Here is a 19,055-nt window from a genome sequence, read left to right as displayed (position 1 = left end):
TCCGGACGTGGGTTTGTTTATCCTCAGTTATTACTTTTTATTTTGGGTCAATATTTATCCTCAATTTTTCATTCAAAAAAGAAAGTAATACGAAGGCCCAAAAACTGAATGAGGCCCACAGAATGACCAAAATATTATATGGAGGCTCAAAAATTGATTGGGAAGCCCAAACAAAATAGGCAGGGGTTTAGCATTTTGCTTTTGGATTTGAAAGTGTTGATAGGAACCGGAAGTGGGTGAGAAGAGAAGTGATCAAAAGACGAAGCGAATTGAGAGTGTGTGTTACACTCAAACACAATGAGAGATATTTGCAGAAATTTCCAGCGAGGCAGGTTGTTGTTCTTCTTCTTCTTTATCGCTACTTTCAAATTCGGATTATTAAGATGTTGTGTTGTGTTGTTCGTGTGCCATTCCCGTGTTCAATTGTTTCTACTTACTATTTGTTGTAATTCTAAGCAAATTTTAGTTTATGGTGTTATTGATCCTTAATGTTAAATTTGTTTATCCATTTACATCATCGAATCAAATAGTTTTAAAATTGTGGTTTTGATTGCTGTGTTCGTATTTCAGCTGTAAATATGGAGACAGGTGTAGATATTTGCATGCACTCCAACCACAGCGAAAACCCAATGTTCATGGGTTTGGAGGACAGGGAAGTTCTCACCAACAGCAAAATTCAAATCCTTTTGGATTTGGGTCTCATGCTGCCTCTGCCTCGCACCAGCAGCAAAAGACCAATCCTTTTGGTTTTGGCAGCTCCCAGCTAAATGGGGTCTCCCATTCTGAGTCCAGACCTAACCAATTCAAGGTTCTTACTCTTTTCCTATGCATATGCACGATGTGAAGGTTTATTTTTGTTTTAGTTTTTCGATTGTTAGAGATTATAATAAATGAATATACCATTGAAACTCTTTAATATTTATGGAGTGTTTTCTGAGGGGTTCTCGCTGCTATGTTTGGTTTCATCTTCACTTTGGTGTAAAATTATCTGATTATTGCTCTTAGTATTGATGATTTACTTCTGAATCAGTCTTTTGAAAACAAATGGAATCGACAGTCATCCAAACCCCAGAAATCTGATAACAACTCACAGCCGGTGAATCATCAGTAAGTATTTATCAATCCATTCTCCATCTCTCATGAACCACGGGTATTTTTCTTGATGTTGTATCAAATCAACCTGTGGAACAGGGATGTGCATAATGCCACTTACTTGTTGGACATACACCCTTGTTTTGTTGCATATGTACTACTTTTCTTTTTCAGTTAAAGTGTATGGTCTTCTAAATATTTGATTTTATAGAATTTGTTAATTGAATGTGTGTCATGTCTTACATTTTTCTTTCAACTAAATAAACAAGCTAAAGAAAAATTTACTGTCATTATTTTTCTTCCTTTGGCTTTGTGGTTTCTTTTGGAGGATACCTAACCATATCTTGTATTTCCCCCTTTTTATCTAATTGTATATCTTTTTCTGTCTAAAAAAAGTCTCATTAAGGTAATTTTACAATTTGCATCCATGTTGCCTATAAATATTTGTGGCTTGTGCCTTATTTTACTTTTTTGTGTTTTGCATAAGACTAATTGATATACTTGGTTGATGTAATTAAAGATGCACAGATCCTGATATCTGCAAGCGCCAGATTGCAGAAGATTTTGAGCAAGAGAAACCGCTTTGGATACTTACATGCTACAGTCATTGCAAAGGGTATATTTCTTTTGACACAATGGTTTGAAAATATTAATCAAAGTTGTTAGTGTAAATAATATATTGTTTAATCATGGTGTACCTAGCGCAGGCAGCAGGCCATGTAGAAAAAAGATCAATTTTCCTCAAAACCTGTGCAAATGGACTATGTTTCAAAAGATTGTTGACTATTTTTCCATTCATCTCCATTCTAAAAGATGAATGAATTTTAATGGGAACACTTTTCATTTGAATTAAAAAGATTCAAGTGATAGTAATTCACATGAAAGGTTCAAATGCATGATATCACTTATGATTTAAATTTCACCAAACTGCAGCTGAACTTTCTTTAGTTACTACTTTTTACTAATGAGTTATGCCATTGTCCACCTGGAATACACCAGCAAAATAAACCTGAAAACATCAACTCAAGAAATTTGCACATCAAGTTATACTTTTTAAAGAGATCCTAGTCTACTTTCTACTCTTCGAAAGATAATTTGCTTTAAAGAATTGTAACCACTGCACTAACAAGAAAGCTAAATATGATTTTGACCTCCTTTTATGCAGTGCTCCTTGTGACATTATTGGTGATATTAGCTATGAAGAATTGCGTGCAGCAGCTTATGAGGATGCTAAAAATGGGATGAGCTTGCAATCAATAGTAAGAAACCCGATATAACATGCCTAAAGTTTCAAGGGAGTTCCCACATATGATGTTAAGAGAATTGGATAGCTTTTTTGTTGCACTTTTTATTCCCTTTTGTTTCTGTTTTGTTTTCCTTTCCTCTTGTTTGGAGGATGCCCTATTATCTACTTAGTTGTAATTACTTCATTTTTCTTTAATTAAACTTCAATTTTACATTTTTTATTAAAGAAAAACCTTCTTTATAATGTCTTTGTATTGCCATTTGTAACTACAAGGTTACAGTTGTGTTCTGTATTCTGTCTAACCTGAAAATATATGATGTTGCAGGTTGAGAAGGAGAGGAACATACTAAAATCCAAGTTGGTGGAGTTTGAGAAACTACTTTCTGAACCCTACAAAATGCCCCTAAATTCTTCTCTTGACAGTCAAAAACACCAATCTGTTGGAGTCAATGCAAATCCGTTTTCAAATACTTCTCAAAATAATGGTCCTTTGTCAGTCTCAAGCTTTAGCCAACTGGGTGCTTCATTGAACATGGGTTTTGAAAGGTAGTAATAACCTGCTAGAAAGCATTTTCCCCATTTTCAGTTGCTTGAGGTTGAAAAATGTCTTCAATCAAGGAAAATCCAAAATTTAGTTAACAGAGTGCGAAGAGCTTCTGTGAACTATGGTTTCCTCCCTGTATGATATTGACAAGGCCTGATAGTTTGTGCATTGAATTACACCTCTACTGGCATCCCTTTTTCTAGAACTTCTATCTAGTGTCTACTGTTTGTTTTGTTTAGGATTATGGTGTAATTAATGAGAGAAAAGAGAAAGGCATAAGAGCTTTTATTGTTATGGATTGTGGTTACATTTTCTTAGATGGTAAACAAACAAGTCAGATATCAGTTTAAGTGTTGTAGAATGAGCTCTGTATTGAGAATTTGGTGTCTGAAACCATTCCTATAAAGGCTAAGTGGTTACGGAAATATCCCTTGGAGTTTTGTTTCCTTTAGCATTGTGTGATTCAAAATGTAGTGTGTTCTTGAATGGATAAGATGCATGTCTGAAATCATTGCTTCCAATGGAATGATTTTGTCCTTTATCTTGTACTTCCTTTTCGCTGCTAGTAATTTTAATTTTTATGTTGGCTCTTCATCTAATCTGTTCGAATTCTCTTGTTAGGCCCTCTGCTCCACTGACAAACACCCTGGCCCAGCCTAGTTTCCTTGGAAGTGGAGGTATATATTTGGTGTAATTTGGATAACACTGTGGCTATACATGTCTCCTGTGTTTCTTGTGCATATATGTCTGACTGTCAATGTTGTAATAAATACAAGGAAACTCTTTCACATCCAACACAGCAAACCTGAACATCAGTGGCATCTTCAGTGCTCAAAGCAGCACCTATTCTAGACCAGTGGAGTTGACAATGTTTCCAGGTTCAACTTCAACTTCTCAGCAAACATCCATTGCCTTCAATAACTCTGGTCCTACTACAATGTTTCAAACAACACCGGATGTTCAGTTGTTGTAAGTTCATGGTCAAATTAGTTTATTGTTCTAAAAAGTAGTTGTCACAATTTAACCAATTTCTGATTTCATTCATTGAAAAATAGTCAAACTTTCTATCATATTGTCAGGTATATTGTTTTGGACAGCATAATAAATAGTGTAAGTTACACACACACTTCTTGAGGTTTAATAAAATTTTACTTAATACTTTTTTTTTTTCTTACTCTTCACAAACCTTCCTTAATTTATATAACAAAATATAACACTTCATACCTTTCTCAATAACATATACCTCCTTTGACTTCTTATGCAATGAATTAAGGGAAATCTAAGTAATGTAAAAAGGTGTATCGAGTGAAATTTTATTAAACTTCAGAGAGGTGTTATAGTGGGATAGCGGATAGCAGGATGGCCTCTATTCTGAAAATTTGAAATAAACCTAAAATAGATTACACACACAAATTAAAGAGATATACATAATTTGGAGGGTTCCAATAAGAAAAACAAAAAAGAAAAATGAAACAGAGAAGGAAATCAGAAAATAGAGTGGTCTCTCAATGGAAAAATGCTCTAATGCAAATGGTCTTACTGGAAAACATCTAGGTATCATCGGAAAATGTGTGGAACTTAACTGGAAATAGTGAGTGCCGGAAAACAGCCCCTAATGTGGATGGGTCACGTTGGAAATCAATGGCCTTCACGAGATGAAGAAGACAACCCAAACTTGGATGGAAATGGTGACACACATTGGAAAACGATGTCGCCTGTTGTGAAGTGCATGGGATGAAGGAGAATTTGTCAGAGAGGAAGGATAAAGCACTTAGGGTTTTATTTTGAGGCTTCGAGCAATCTTGCACAGAAACAACAATGTAGGTGGGGGGGGGGTGGGATCCCAATATTGCCCTTAAAAGCATTGTAATGTTTAGAAAGAGAGGGTAAACTTGAATTTTTGCCCTGCATGATATAGCAGCCGTTCACGTCTATGATTTTTGTCTGCCCACAACGACAACTTGATAAGGTTTCTTAAGCTCCATTAGAAAAGGGACCTAACTAGGACTAGAAACAAATTAAAAGAGGAAATTAGGGTTTCTAAAGGATGTCCTTGAACCCTAGAAATTGGGACAAAATTAAAATGAGCAATGAAGGCAGGCAACAACAAGAAGATGATGTAGTAAAGTTAGAGATGTGGTCTGAGCTAATTGCAATGAAAATTTGGACTTAAGAAGAAAATTGACATATCCATAAACCCTAGGTCAGATTTTGAATTCCTTTTATTAATGTATATAAAATAGAGAATTAGAATAAGTAAGAGCAAATGATAGGCACCACAAACCCATTTGGTTGATAAGCCTAAGAATTAGAATTCTTGATAAGACTTTAGAAGTAAGGATGAATCCTAACCTTGAGAGAAAACTCAATTTTGAAAATGTTTTAATCTGAATTTTGCCTTTTCTCTTTTGTTCAAATTTTTTTAACACTATGCAAATTAAGAGTTTGCCTTAAGTCAAACAAAAGAAAAATAAAATCCCCTTAAGCACGAGCAAACTGAGGTGTTCTAGTGGTCATTAGGATCATGCTCAGCCTCTTGTACCTAGGTTTGAATCTTGCTACAAATACTTATTTCCTTCAAATTCAGTAAAAACAAGATAAATGATGAGCATCAACTCCATGGATGGATCTTCCTTGATATCATGGGCTTTAAAACAACATGTATTTCACGTGCTAATGCATCTTGAGCCTTTGTCACCGCTACTCAAAACCATGACGTGATGAGCTTGAATCATGGTAGGGAACCAAATCTCATAATCCTCTTGAAGCATTCGACCTTATCGATGACCCTTTTAAATGTTCTTATTTCATACCATTTAATGAAAAGAGGCTTAACAATAAATTTTGATGACAAGAAGACACCATCTACTATAACATTTTTTTTATCAAGAGATGAATGGAAGTCGTTTACGTTTATGGGTTTTATACCTAATTCTGGAATTTAAGTTTTGGGTTCAGCGAAGGGGTAAGAAACAAAAGGGAAGAAGTGATAATTATTAATTGCTCAATAAATCATTCTAATTTTTCTGGAAAGTGAAGAATCCAAATGCATCTACTGTAATTATTATAATTTGGATGCAGTTGGATTCATAATTCAAAGATAAAATCTAGCCATATATTATATTTTATAGATTAGATTTTAATCTCAGCAGTGATGCTTGCAGTAGTTGGATCTTTTGTTTCCTTTATTTTTACTTAATAATGCCTCCAGTTTATATTAGTAATTGAATCTGCTTGGAAACTTCACCTTTGTTTACGCAATTTCTGAGGTTATCATTATAGAATTTGAAGAAGTTTGAGCTTCATATGCAAGTGAAAAATACTTTTACTTGTATTGTAATGTCGTCTGTTCCTGCAGAAATAAGTCCCAAGTGGAGAATGTGTCGGGAGATGTCAGTATTTGGTTAAAAGAGAAATGGAATCCGGGAGAGGTAATAGTCTTCTGCTGTGCTTTAACTGTTAATGTTGAAAAAATGGTCCAGTCAGGTTTCTCGAAGGCAATTCATTTTGGTTTCCAAAACCAGGACAAAATTCCCCTTAAGATTGATACGCAGTCAATCATAGTATTAAGATCTCTTCGTTCTTGCATGTGTTAAACCTACACAAATATCTGGACCATTAAAATTTGGCAGATTAAGATTTACTTTCTGTTGACTATATTTTCAAATTCAAGTGTTGGGGATATTTTGATGAGTGCTTCGTGTGAGATATGTCTACATTTTTGTTTGTTTTCATTTTATTTTGTGTACTTTTTCTGGTTGGCAGATTCCAGAAGAAGCTCCTCCTGATACACTTGTACGGTAGACATTTTGTGTATTGGCATCTGAAACATATCACTCAATGCTGCGTTAGAAAGTTTGCAGTGTGTGGATTGGGCTTTTCGTGGTTAAATGATCAATATAGCATACTTTATCACTTCGGTTTTACGGCATTTATGTAGATATTTTTATGTTAGCAAAAGGCAAGAGCCCCATCGCCGTTCTTACACAAACGAAATCTTGTACTATGTCAGGAGTTCATTTGATACGGATTTCAATCCTCTTACCATGTAATTCTTTCTTTTTTACCAATTGGTAATTCATTCTTTTTTGCCCCACAAAATGTGTCATAAGACGATAGACAAGTGCATAGAGTCGCATATGCGAGAAATTAGTTTTTCTTTTTCATGTGAACTGGGAGCAATTATGCGAAGTGAAAATCTATATATATATATATATATATATATATATATAAAAGAAGAATTTGTAAATTTAAAAACTTACACTAAATCTGAATTTTTTATTTAACTAATAAAATAATAAATTATATTTAGTGTAAAAAAATTCTGCTTCGTGTGTGTGTATATATATATATATATATATTTTAAATTCAAATCAATAACATGTTACAAGTTTTTATTATTTTTTTAAAAAATTGTTATTTATGGAGTATGTTAAGGCTGGAAAGGGTGCAAATAAACATTTTGGAAAAAAAATAAAAATAAAACAATAGAAAAAAGACAGCCAAAATTAGACAATAATTAAAGAGGCTAGATTTCCAACAGCAATAATAATTTTATCCTATTAAAGGAAGTCGGTAATAAGAATTCCTAAAGAAACTAAATATTTCTTTTTGAATGTCCAATGTCAGTAATAACCACCTTAGATTTCGTATATATCAGTCAATATCAACAAATATGAATGTAGATGGTGGTGACGGTGGTGGTGTGAGACTAGACGGAAGCCTAAATAATTCAATTCCCAGCATAGCTATTTTTTTATATAATGAAAGTATGTACAGGGCTTTGAAATATACTAAAGAAAGAAATACATTCATTTTATGAAAGAATTATATATATAATTCAATAGAAAGTGCCATGTAATTAGACACTAGAAATGTGATCAGTACCAACATCGGATCGAATAGAGGAATCAAGTTGAAATGCGAAAGATTCAGCCAATTTGACTGCATCTGAAATTCTAAGCCTTGTTCCTTGTTGTCCAACAACAGTGGCTGCAACCTTAGCTGCTATTGTTCCTATACTTCTCAAATCTGATATGCCTCTTAAGAGACCATAGAGTATGCCAGATGCATAAGCATCCCCAGCACCACAAGTATCTATTGGAACACATGGAGAAGGAGGGATATATACAGCTGTACCTTTTACACCTATGTAAGAGCCTTTGCGACCATCGGTAACCGATACTAGAGGAACAAAGTGGCTCAGATACCTTGCAGCTGAAGCAGCATTTTCCTTTGCTTCAAAATTACACAGAGTTCTGGCCTCATCACCATTTGCAAACACCAAATCCACACAATTCCCAATTATTTCCCTGATGCATGAAGAACAAATACAAATTACTAATATAAAGATATGCGTGTTATAGTCATTTGTTTACAGAACAGAACAAACAAATGGAAAATACAAGAAAAATAAACTACCATTATAAGCCTTATTGCATACTAACTTCAGCATAACAAACTTTTATTTCAGAGTATGTCAATATGCTCATTGTTACTGTTGGTACCACCACATTATGATTAATGGGATGAAAATTACATGATATGTGAGAATGAAATCATTTTTGACATCCAGAGGAAATGAATCAACCCATACATAAGAAAACAGAGTGAATTAATAATCTTACCAGAAATCATCGAAATGTCTCTCGATGCAGGAGACATCTGAAGCTGTTATTGCAACCAAGGCACCATTCCTCCGCGCTTTCTCACATGCTTTAGTTATTGTTTTAATGGTATCAGGAAGTTCAAATAAATACCCTTCAACCACAAGGATGTTGGTCTTGGAAACTACACTAGCCAAGGATGCATCACAGTTAACAGTTGAGGAAGTGCCCTGACAGCCAAGTACAAGAATATTAACATCTTCACAATTTAAATATAATGGTAGCAAATAATCCAGAGCTCACAGAATTAGCCTTGAAAAAGATAAATGAAACTTTGAAAATGCCTAAAGTATCCTGATGTAGTATACAAAGAGAGGATAGATGCTGGGAGATGAGAATAAAAAAACTTTCTACTTGAAAAGTTGGAAACTATTGTAGTTTCTATAATCAACGAGGAAGAATTACTTAAAGAATAGATAATAGTGCATTACATGTGCTCAAAGCATACAAGTGACAATGTTTACAAGTTTACAAAATGACACCTGTTTTCTTCAATATATGCAATTAAATATAAATTACAAAATCCAACTTTAGAAAAGAACAACTCAAGAAACTTTTGACCAATTCAACTTGTCAATTAGATATGTAAATGTGCTTCTGAGAAACGTTACGTAAGTGTATTACTGAAGCTAGAGGGGAAGGGGGAAAAGGAATAAACACTATAAGGTGTTATCAATACATTTTACTTAGAAACATCTAGTCAGAGAATCCTTCAATTGCAACAAGGAAGTCAAATATGTGTATATATCTTAAACATCAATCATCTTTAGTGCACTGAACCTGGTATGCAAGCATTGTGCGCTGGGCATCTGGAGTTGTGAGAACTATGACTGTTCCAGTTGTCCCATCCTTGATAGGTGCAGAAAGAAATTGCACATTTGCTCGGCGTAATTTTTCCCTAAAAAATTACAAATAAAATACAAATAAGCAATATAAGAAACTTGATGAAATTTCATTTTCCAAAACAAAACTGATGTAATCATTTGATGACACAGCAACCTATGTACAGAGGATGAGTACATGGTACAGTGGTGTTATAACTAGCTTTAGATAAAAATTTGAATACTTTACAGATATTAACACAACCTGATCTATACCTTTCCAAGCACCGTAGCAACAAAATGTAAATAATACTCTTTCTAGAAACAAAATGAAATATTTTCTTGGTCTTTATTATAAGAAACAAATGATAGATTCAAGATGCATTAATTACTAAATTTCTTATACTCTTTCTTTTATTAGTATCATTAAATATACAAATTACTAACTATATCATATAATATCATAGGTATTTTTAGAATAAAATTTATATTTATAGAAAATATAACATACTTAATTGCTTTTCTTGGTCCTGATGATTTAGTTTTTTGTTTTTTATAAAAAGTATCGGAGGAGTAGTAAATAGAATATGTAAAACAATAACAGGATTAAGAGTACAAAATTTTTCATGGTGTTTCTGTCTAAACACTCTCTTCCCCTCCGTAACTTTTAAGACTAACCATTATGGTCTACTTTTACACTATATTTAGAAGTACAAAAGTATGATTGAAAATCATGCATAAAAATCTAACCACAGTAATGCTTCTGACTTGTGAAAGAACAAAAGCCCAAATGGGTCGTCTAGAACTGTAGTGAAACAGGATTAGACCTTGAACTTCAGGGTAATAATGCCAAACATGATACGAAAAGAAGTAAGTCTGTCATTCTATTGTATATATAATTGATGAGCGAATGAAGTTCCAAATTAGCTTTCACTTTATGAAACTAAATCAGCCACAAGGCCACAATTTAAGTAACCATAACAATTCAATCAAACAACTAACTAGCTAGTAAGAACAGTGCAAATAATGGAGACAAACCTGTAGAAGCCACCCAATAGATCACTTCCTACACTCCCAGCCATTGCCACATTTATAGCGGGAGCTTCGACAGAGCGGCTTCCAAGCCTTGCCAAGGCAACTAAGGTATTAGAAAGGGATCCACCAGCCGCAGCCTTATAGCTGCACCCATCCATAGCCTGCAAAACTCTACCTCTTTCTTCATGATTTACAACTTTCCGCGTTCCCTTCTCTAATCCCAAATTTTTGAGGAAATTATCATCAACCGTGCCAGAGAAGTCTACCTAAATAAGGAATTTCCAAAAACAACACATATAAGATTCACAGATCATCTCAAAATTCATCTACAACATGATTAAGTTATATATGACATCCCTCGGCATAACTAAATAGAAACCCATCAAAGAACAAGAATTGGAAGTATTCTAAGTTCTAACTAACACGCTAACAGTTTGTTGACCAAAACTACATTCATACAAGGAAACAAAACTTTCCTTACCCATCCATGAATACTAATAGCAATTGGAAAAGTAAAAAAAGAAACATTTTTCAAAACCCCAAAATTGAATGAGGAAGAAAAAGGGCATTACCATGGCTTGACCGAGACCCAATACATCCCATCTTTCAGGTAAAACTTCTTCTTCGTAAATAGCCCTCATGGGTTCTTCTTCTTCTTCATCATCATCTTCACTTGCAGCGTCATATTCTGCACGCTCTGGGACTCCACGCGAGTAAGCGGAAACGGAGGGGCCTCTTCGCGTGATTTGGAGGCATTTGGGGGTAAGAGGAAGATGAAAGAGGAAAGAAGGGAAAAGGGTTGGTGTTGGAAGGAGAAGAGAGGTTGAAAGGTGCGGCGAAGAAGAGAGACGAAGAAGAGACAGAGACATGAAGCTGTGATGAAAAGTGTTGCTTTGTGTCTGAAAATAGACACAAAGAAACTGCGAGGCGACACGTTCCGGGTTGTGGTGGCAATGGTAACGGCTTCTGAAGGGAGAGACAGAGGATAAGGTGAAGGGATGAAAAGAAAAAAGAAAAGAGTCTCTCTCAAATTACGGAACCACCCTTTCAGGCTCATTCGCTCTAACAAATTCTAGAAATTCCACGCCAGAATATTACAGATTTTTTAATTATTTAATTTAAATTAAAATTTCATATAATCTCTCTATATTAAAAAACGTTAATAATGAGATGATTTTTTTTATTAAAAATACCTATAATATTTGTAAAATACAACATTATAATCTTACGTTGTTTTTTAAACGAACGGCAGGAACCAGCACACGTCCTACGTTTTCTTCGCCAGTAAATCGTTAGTCTCTCGCTGTTATCACAACCAATATTCTATTTCTCTTTGAAAATAAAAATTATAATTAAAAAGCATTAATTAATAATAGATAATTTTTATAGTTTTTTAATATTAAAAAGATATTTTATATTTTTTACATATATAATAATTATCATTACTAATATTATATTAAATATATATAATAAATATTAATAATATATTATTTTTTAATTTTTAAGATATTAGAGTAATTATAATTCTTTTTGAAAAATATAATATACTTTAAAGTTTATATTAACAAATACTTTTGTAAATATCTAATTTTATTTGAGTCTCATCTAATAAAAATTTAAAATAAAAAACAAAATAAATTTTATAGAAAGCTAAAATTTTTGAATATAAAATAAATAAAATAAAAATTAGATTATTTAAAATATAAAATTTTAAGTTTGAAAATAGATAGTTATTTTTATCAAATAAATAAATTAGTAAAAAAATAAATAAAAATTAATAGATTTTAGAAGAATGGATTAGCGGTATTTATTTATAAAGAAGTTGAAACATTTAAAAAAAATAAAAAAAAATAAAACTAGGTTTAGAGTTTTAGAAAATAGTTATAAATAAAAAAACTTAAGTCCTAGACAAAAGGAAAGAAAAGAGGAGAAAAAACTCTGAAAAATAAAAAAAAAAAGAAATAATTTAAGAGAAAGAAGAAAAAGAAGTCATTATTTTTTTTATTTTACTTTTAATTTTTCATTTATTTTTTATATGTTTTTTTTCTTATTTATGTTAGTTTTTTTAATAAATCCTATTTTTCTAATTTTAAAACTCTTTTTTTTATAAACCTAAAAAATCTTGTCTTTTTTAAATTTTATTCTTTTTTTTTAGTTGGTTACATATATGATAATTGTTATTTTACATTTATATTAAAGCGTCAAATTCATACATGATAATAAAGATGAGAGAATCCAGTGTATCCAAAATGTGATGATTTGTTTATTAACAAAAATTTACGAGTTAATCAGAAAAATAAAAATAAAGAGAATTAAACTCATTATTCATAATGCTGAAATTTATTATTAATTTTTTAATTATTTTATATTAAATATATTTTATTAAAATTACACTGTTAAATTTAAAAAATCGTGTTATTATTTGATTCAAAATTAATAATAATTACAATCGTAAGAAATTGTTTAGAAAAGAGAATTTTAAAAGGAGAATATAAATTTATATTTTAAATAAATATATTTAAAATTAATATTTTTAAAAATAAAATATATAAATTAATATATTAACAAAAATATAATATATTAAAAAATTATTTATTATTATTATAAATAATATATAATTTTTAATTTAAAATTAAAAAATATATCTTCTTCTACCTTCTCCTCTTAAAAACTTTCTTCTAAACATATTTTAAGCAAACTTAACAAAATTATTTTTTAGATATTGTAATATTTAAGTTAAACTTGTCTATTAATAGCTAAAGATACATCATGATCAGAATTAAAATTTTTAATTCGTGATTATAAAAGAAATTAACTAAATAGCTTTTTGTTATTAATTTGTGTATATTTTTAAATTTTATTTAAACTTTCTATAATTTATGAAAATAATTTTAAATTTATTTTGATAAATTTTATAATTAAATTTATTGCATAAAAATGGTTATGTGAAAATTTTTAGAGTTTGCTCGAAAAAATTTACAAACAATTATAAAAATAACTTATATTTTTTTTATAAATTTCTTTCAATAAATTTTTATTATTACTTATTAAAATAATTAATTTATAACAGTTTAATTTCGATAATTTGTGCATAATATTTTTATATTATTAACTAATAAAATTTATTAAAATCTAAGAATTTTTATACGGTATATAAATTAAATTATATTTTTAATTTATTTAAATAAATTATGCTTAAACGCACCCTTAATTAAGTTATCTGAAAGCAGGCATAATTTGAGCAAATTCCTCCATTGATGCAGATCAGAGATAAATCAACGTTTGTTTATGTCTTCCCAAATTGGTTTCGAATTCCGATCGACACAAACCCTAGCAGCGACGTTTAGAAACAACGCGGTTGCAATCTGATCCACTGCATTGCTCGCTCAATCGTTGATATGACTCGTCGCAACTCAGTAGCTTATTGAAATTGAGGAAACAGAGATGTATCTGAAGAAGCCGTTATGGAACGAAGGAACGGAATTTGGGAAAGGTGATGCGAGTGGTTCAGATGCAAAGGCACACGATTACGGTGCAGTTGGTGAGTTAGTGAACTCGCTGCATCGACAAAGAGTTTACAGAGAAGTGACTCTTGCTCTCAGAACTGGCCTCAGAGATGCACGTGCCGAATTCTCCTTCCTCCGTGTCCGTGCTCTCCGTTCCATTCTCAAGTTCCTCCGTTCCGTTGCTGAGTCTGACTCAACCATTGACCTCTTCGTTCAAACTCAATCCATTCCCGAACTCCAAGGTTTGTTCTGCGTTCTTCGTTCTTATTCGTTGTTTTTCATTTACTCTGTTTTGATTGTTATGTGGCGGTGCTTGCAGTGGTTCCGGTTCTCTTTGAGCACTCGCTGAAAGAGAGTGGTGATGATTACAGTGACAATAGGGTAGGAGATTTGAGTCATATATTAGGGGTGGAACCCAAGAAGTTAACAAGTCCATCTACTGATGCTGAAGTTGCGCTTGCTCTTAGAGTCTTGGAAGGTTGTTGTTTGCTTCACCCACAGAGTACAGCTCTGGCTCATCAACACAACGCTATTCAGGTAATATTTGGTAGCTTATCATGTTTTCTTGGAGATTGATTATAATGAAAACTGACTTTTCCATATATGTGATTTGTAGTTTTATTCTATAGCATTTTTGTTATCTTATTTTTGTTGAAGAAAAGATTAATTGAAAAGAAAGGAGAACAATCAAATTGACACATTACTTGCCTCCTCTTGTGCTTATGGACGGTCTTGTGCTGATTAGTTCTTACATCAGCGCATAACATAAACATAAGCTACAGCTATTGCCACCGTGTCTTTTTGTGTATTCCGTCATCTTTATGGGAGAGACACTTACCATTGTGGCAAATAATTCCTTCGTATATCTTAATATTCATTTAATTAAAAAAATAAAATAAACCCCTACCTCCAATTTCTTTGCACATTCAACAAGGAGTTTATCCTTTAATTTGAGTGAATAGTGGCATAAGTAGCACATGTGCATAAAGTGATCCCCCTCCCTTCAACCATAGGCTCGAAACTTAAAAAGAAATGAACTGTTAGATACTTACTTGTTTATCTGCTGCCCTTGCAGGTTTTAATGAATATATTATCCACTCGTGGAGTACTTGAGCAAGGTGCATGCTTAGATGCTCTAATCTCACTGATGGTGGATTCGTCATCCAATCAAATGGTACCTGACTCTTGCCTTTACAACATTTGCAAATGTGTTTCATTATTCTATCATTCTAGTTTCTTTTATCTTCCATATAGGTCTTAAGAATTGAGGTTATTGCTGCTTCAATGTTTGTGTTTATACCTTGGAAAAGTTGAAAAACAATTTATCATATTCATTACCCATAAAAGGAAAAGAGTTTTGCTGCTAAGAGCTTGCTCCATCCTTTTCTCTTTGGTTCTTTTCTGTTTAAAGGAGCTTTAGATATCTGAGGGTCTTGGCTTTAGCTGATATGATTTACCAATGAATGTTCCTCTTGACACACAGCTGAGATTTTGTCTATGGTTTGCTGCAAAAGAACATTTTCGTGGTCAGTTCTGTTTTTTTTTTTTAATTACTCTCTCTCTTGATAATTATTTCTCAGGATTTTGAGAAATGTAATGGTATTATGGAAGTTGCTGACCTTATTAGAGACAAACAAGGGGATGAAAATCTCAGGTACTGCTTCCTTCACTTTTATGCTCTTGTACTTGCCAATTTGGATTTTTGTCTCTCTTTTGTAGATAGCTAGTCTATAGGTGTTCTATTCTTGCAGGTCGTGTTTTGTTAGTCATGCGATGAGAACCTTGGGAGATTTACAGTACAAAAGCTAGCTATTTAAGTTGGAGAGCCCAAGGCCTTATAACCAACCCACACATTTGAATTCCATACTTCCAATGTGGGACTCAAGTCCCATACTTTGCAATTGGATCCTAACATATTGTAAAATTGTATTAGCTTTTTTTCTCATTTCTAAACGATATTAATATTCTTGGAATTAGAACTTTAGAAGAGAGCATTGAAATTTCTAATTTAGTTTGCTTTGTTTTGGAATTGTAAAAAGCATGTGAGTGGTGTATAACATGTCAAAAGATTGCTGCCAGATACAAGCCATGAAGGGAGAAGCTGCTAAGAAGTTCTGGTCTTTAACTCCATTGAAATGTCCTGAACCTAGGTCAAAAGAGGAAAATGCCAAATCACTTTGCTATCCTTTTAACTCCCAAAACCTCACTTTTTTTAACGTCCTAAATCTCTAACTCATGTAGCAAAGAATACCTTCAAATCCAGCAGACAAATTCAGTGTTCTCAAAACAGACCAAGCTTACTCAAAACCGCCAAGCTATCTCATAGAAGAAGCGATGGCTATTGGTTACGGAGTATTTATGGCACCTATAATAATGTTATGGAAAGGGCTTTATGAGGTTTCTGCACATGTAACTAGTCATTATTGTTTATCCTATAAAGGATAGCAGTCCAAACTATAGCCCTAACATTAAAATTGCTATGATTGAAAACTTAAGGAGAAAGGTTTCCTATAAGAAATTGGGAAAACATTTACTGGCTATCAAACCTAAAGCACCTAAAGTCAAAGTGCTGGCATCTGGAGTATTTAAGATATGAAAGGATTCAAGAATGCCATGCAAAGATGTCATCTCCCCCGTCAAATTAGAGGTCTATTTTTCTTCTCTTTTAATGCCTAGATTTTTCATAAAAGGAATTTCTGCAAGTTGGAATGCATTGTAAGTTTGTAAACCTCAGTTTTTAAGTTTGTTGTGCCATGGAAAGAGTTGAAAAATTGTATAGCGATAATAAACATTGTTTATTGTTGAATTTGAGCTTTAAGCTTAACTCAACACTAACAGCTATTTTAACCTTTATAAGTTTCTTATTTAATTATATCTATAGTTGATGTGAGACTTCGACACACCTCCTTACACTCAAGATTTTGGACATTTAGAGCATGAAAATTATAGAACTGTTTTTTTCTAATGTGGCATAGGGAAAATGTGGGACCAGGTATGTTGACCTGGAAAATCCAGTGGGCCAGGTTAAGTGAATTGGAAAAATTCGTGGGACTAATTGTTTTTTTTTTTTTTTTTTCAGTCAAGGAAGGCCTAATATTATATTCATAATATACTCTGATACCATGTTAAATTTGAGCTTAAGCTTAACTCAACTCTAAAAGTTTGCTAGTAAGGTGAGGATCATTTATTTAGCCATATCTATAGTATGGGACTTCAGCATTTATATTTTATAATAAAAAAAAAATTTCCTTTTATTTTTATGAGTATTTTGTTTGTCATGCTTGGCTTTGCTGTCTTGAGACAGCTCAATTATAATTATAAAGGACACGTCATTTCTCAGATTAAAATGTGGAGAGTTTCTGTTGCTGCTCATTGGACATGTCAATGGAAGAGATGTGCCTCCGTTGGCAACTATACATGAAGATACTAGGCGTCTACTAGGGGAGAAATCAGCCTCCTTGATATGGGCAGCCAGTCAGTTTGGTTCAACACTGGATCCAGAGCAGAGACTAACGGCTCTCCAAATCCAGGCTCGCAGGGTCCTTGAATCATTGGACTTGTATTGAATGTTTAGGATAACACGTACAATTTAGGAAAATTGTAATCTTTTCATGTGAAAATATTGGCAGGGAATGAGCTCCTTTTTTGTTTTCAATTTTGGTATGTATGTTGTGATTTTTCTTCATTCTTAGCAACAATAGTAGTTTTTCTCTTCTTTTTTTTTCAATTCGGTTAAGCTTTTATTTTTTTAAAAAATTGTCTGGTTTTCTTCCACAGCAACTTTTGATAAAGTAAGACTGTATCAAAATTATGATGTGTATTATAACGTAAGGCAAAACTTAGGTGCATTTTGGGTTGAGCATGGGTCAAATTTGGTTGGTTTCGGGCCACCATTTCCCAATCCGAAGACAACCGTCTAGGCATTTTTCTGGCCCACTTCTGTATTGGATCTTGAGTTAATAGGGTGACAGGTTGGTGGGATTTCAGGTTATATAGGTGGTTTGTAACGTATTGGGCTAATTTTATTTTGCCTCGTAAAAGATATCAACATTTTATCTTTTGGGTAAAATCAACTAAAGATAGTTCTTAAAATTTAAAATTTTGGTCTTTAGATAAATAATTGTGAATCATATTAATTATTGCTATTAAAATACGTTAAAATATTTTAAATGACATGTGATAATTCATTTTTAATACAAAATGACATTATTTCATAATATTTTTAAAATAGTTTATTTTTAATTTTAGGGGTGAGTGTTGGGTGAGTTGGGTCGGGTTTGGGCTAGAGACATAGAACTGACCAAAATGAAGGATAAAAATATTTTGGACTGAAACTGACTTTAATCTCATTGGGTTAGTTTGAGTTTTAATTAAAACGGTTTGGTCGATTGAGTTTTTTGTAGTTTGAGTCTATTTTTTTTTAGCTAAATACTTAGCTTGTTTCCACTTTTTTAAAAGCAAATTTTGTAAAAAAAATAAAATAAAAAAAAATAAAATAAAATAAAAAAATACTTTTTTTATATGTCTTAGGGCCTTGATTGAAAATGACTCTTTGCTATATTGAATCTTGATTAAAAATTTTAACATATATTTCTAGTCAGCCTAAGATGGTATATATACATTTTACAAGTTTATATATTTACAATTCATAAATAAATTTTTATTATACATATATATTTTAATTATATTTATAAATTTACAACTCTATGTAATAAACAATTAATTATTTGAGTTTAAGTTAATTAAAACAAATCATGTTTTTTTAAATAATATGTCCATTGTCTAGTAATAAATATTTGATAATTATGGGATCAATTAAATAAAAAAATAACTTTAAAAAATGAATCAAAATAAGTTTATTTCTTTTAGTTCTAAGTCAAAATCGTGTGATAAGCATTGAGTTAGGAACTAGCAACCAAATTCTACAAAAGAATACAAAATGATTGCAAATTGATATTTATTTAAAGAAAAAATTGTAAAGTTCTTTAAAAGATAAATCTGAACTAATTTTTATACCTCTTGTTTTGTGTGAAAGTTGTAAGTAAGAAAATTTTTGAACTCTCAACCAATTGCGCAAGGCAGGACTATAAACAAAATCATTAAATCAACAACATAAATGGTATAACAAAGGTTATCATTCTAGCA

The 19,055-nt window shown here is 32.1% G+C and overlaps 3 protein-coding genes across 8 annotated transcripts; 2 read left to right on the top strand and 1 right to left on the bottom strand.

The window, feature by feature from the left end:
* Positions 1-224: 224 nt before the first annotated feature.
* Positions 225-7,050, top strand: LOC113865518 (zinc finger CCCH domain-containing protein 46). Of its 2 annotated transcripts, XM_027500123.1 has the most exons (10): positions 225-332; positions 571-808; positions 1,031-1,107; positions 1,613-1,708; positions 2,258-2,351; positions 2,664-2,884; positions 3,504-3,559; positions 3,659-3,851; positions 6,241-6,313; positions 6,648-7,050. In XM_027500123.1, the coding sequence occupies exons 1-10, from the start codon at positions 298-300 to the stop codon at positions 6,684-6,686; spliced, it is 1,122 nt and encodes a 373-aa protein (XP_027355924.1). In that variant the 5' UTR covers positions 225-297; the 3' UTR covers positions 6,687-7,050. The 2 variants fall into 2 exon arrangements, with proteins under 2 accessions (XP_027355924.1, XP_027355923.1); XM_027500122.1 differs by having other exon boundaries at positions 6,241-7,049.
* Positions 7,051-7,496: 446 nt separating this feature from the next.
* On the bottom strand, positions 7,497-11,419 carry LOC113865057 (uncharacterized sugar kinase slr0537). The gene is made up of 5 exons (XM_027499412.1): positions 10,977-11,419; positions 10,408-10,670; positions 9,329-9,446; positions 8,510-8,718; positions 7,497-8,194 (listed from the first exon to the last, which is right to left on the bottom strand). Exons 1-5 carry the CDS (start codon positions 11,271-11,273, stop codon positions 7,744-7,746), a joined length of 1,338 nt encoding a protein of 445 aa, XP_027355213.1. The 5' UTR covers positions 11,274-11,419; the 3' UTR covers positions 7,497-7,743.
* Positions 11,420-13,617: 2,198 nt separating this feature from the next.
* Positions 13,618-17,711, top strand: LOC113865115. Of its 5 annotated transcripts, none has more exons than XM_027499484.1 (6): positions 13,618-14,152; positions 14,230-14,447; positions 14,986-15,084; positions 15,491-15,564; positions 16,990-17,083; positions 17,234-17,711. In XM_027499484.1, exons 1-5 carry the CDS (start codon positions 13,849-13,851, stop codon positions 17,066-17,068), a joined length of 774 nt encoding a protein of 257 aa, XP_027355285.1. In that variant the 5' UTR covers positions 13,618-13,848; the 3' UTR covers positions 17,069-17,083; positions 17,234-17,711. The 5 variants fall into 5 exon arrangements, with proteins under 5 accessions (XP_027355285.1, XP_027355283.1, XP_027355286.1 ...); XM_027499485.1 differs by having other exon boundaries at positions 13,647-14,152; positions 17,251-17,628; XM_027499482.1 differs by lacking the exon at positions 16,990-17,083 and having other exon boundaries at positions 13,633-14,152; positions 17,251-17,622.
* The last annotated feature ends 1,344 nt before the right edge of the window (positions 17,712-19,055 follow it).

Source organism: Abrus precatorius, unplaced genomic scaffold (assembly GCF_003935025.1).
Source record: "Abrus precatorius isolate BTA unplaced genomic scaffold, Abrus_2018 Scaffold4, whole genome shotgun sequence".
Classification (NCBI taxonomy): Eukaryota; Viridiplantae; Streptophyta; class Magnoliopsida; order Fabales; family Fabaceae; genus Abrus; species Abrus precatorius.
Note: the sequence above shows the minus strand (reverse complement) of the source record. Positions and strands in the feature narration are given on the sequence as shown.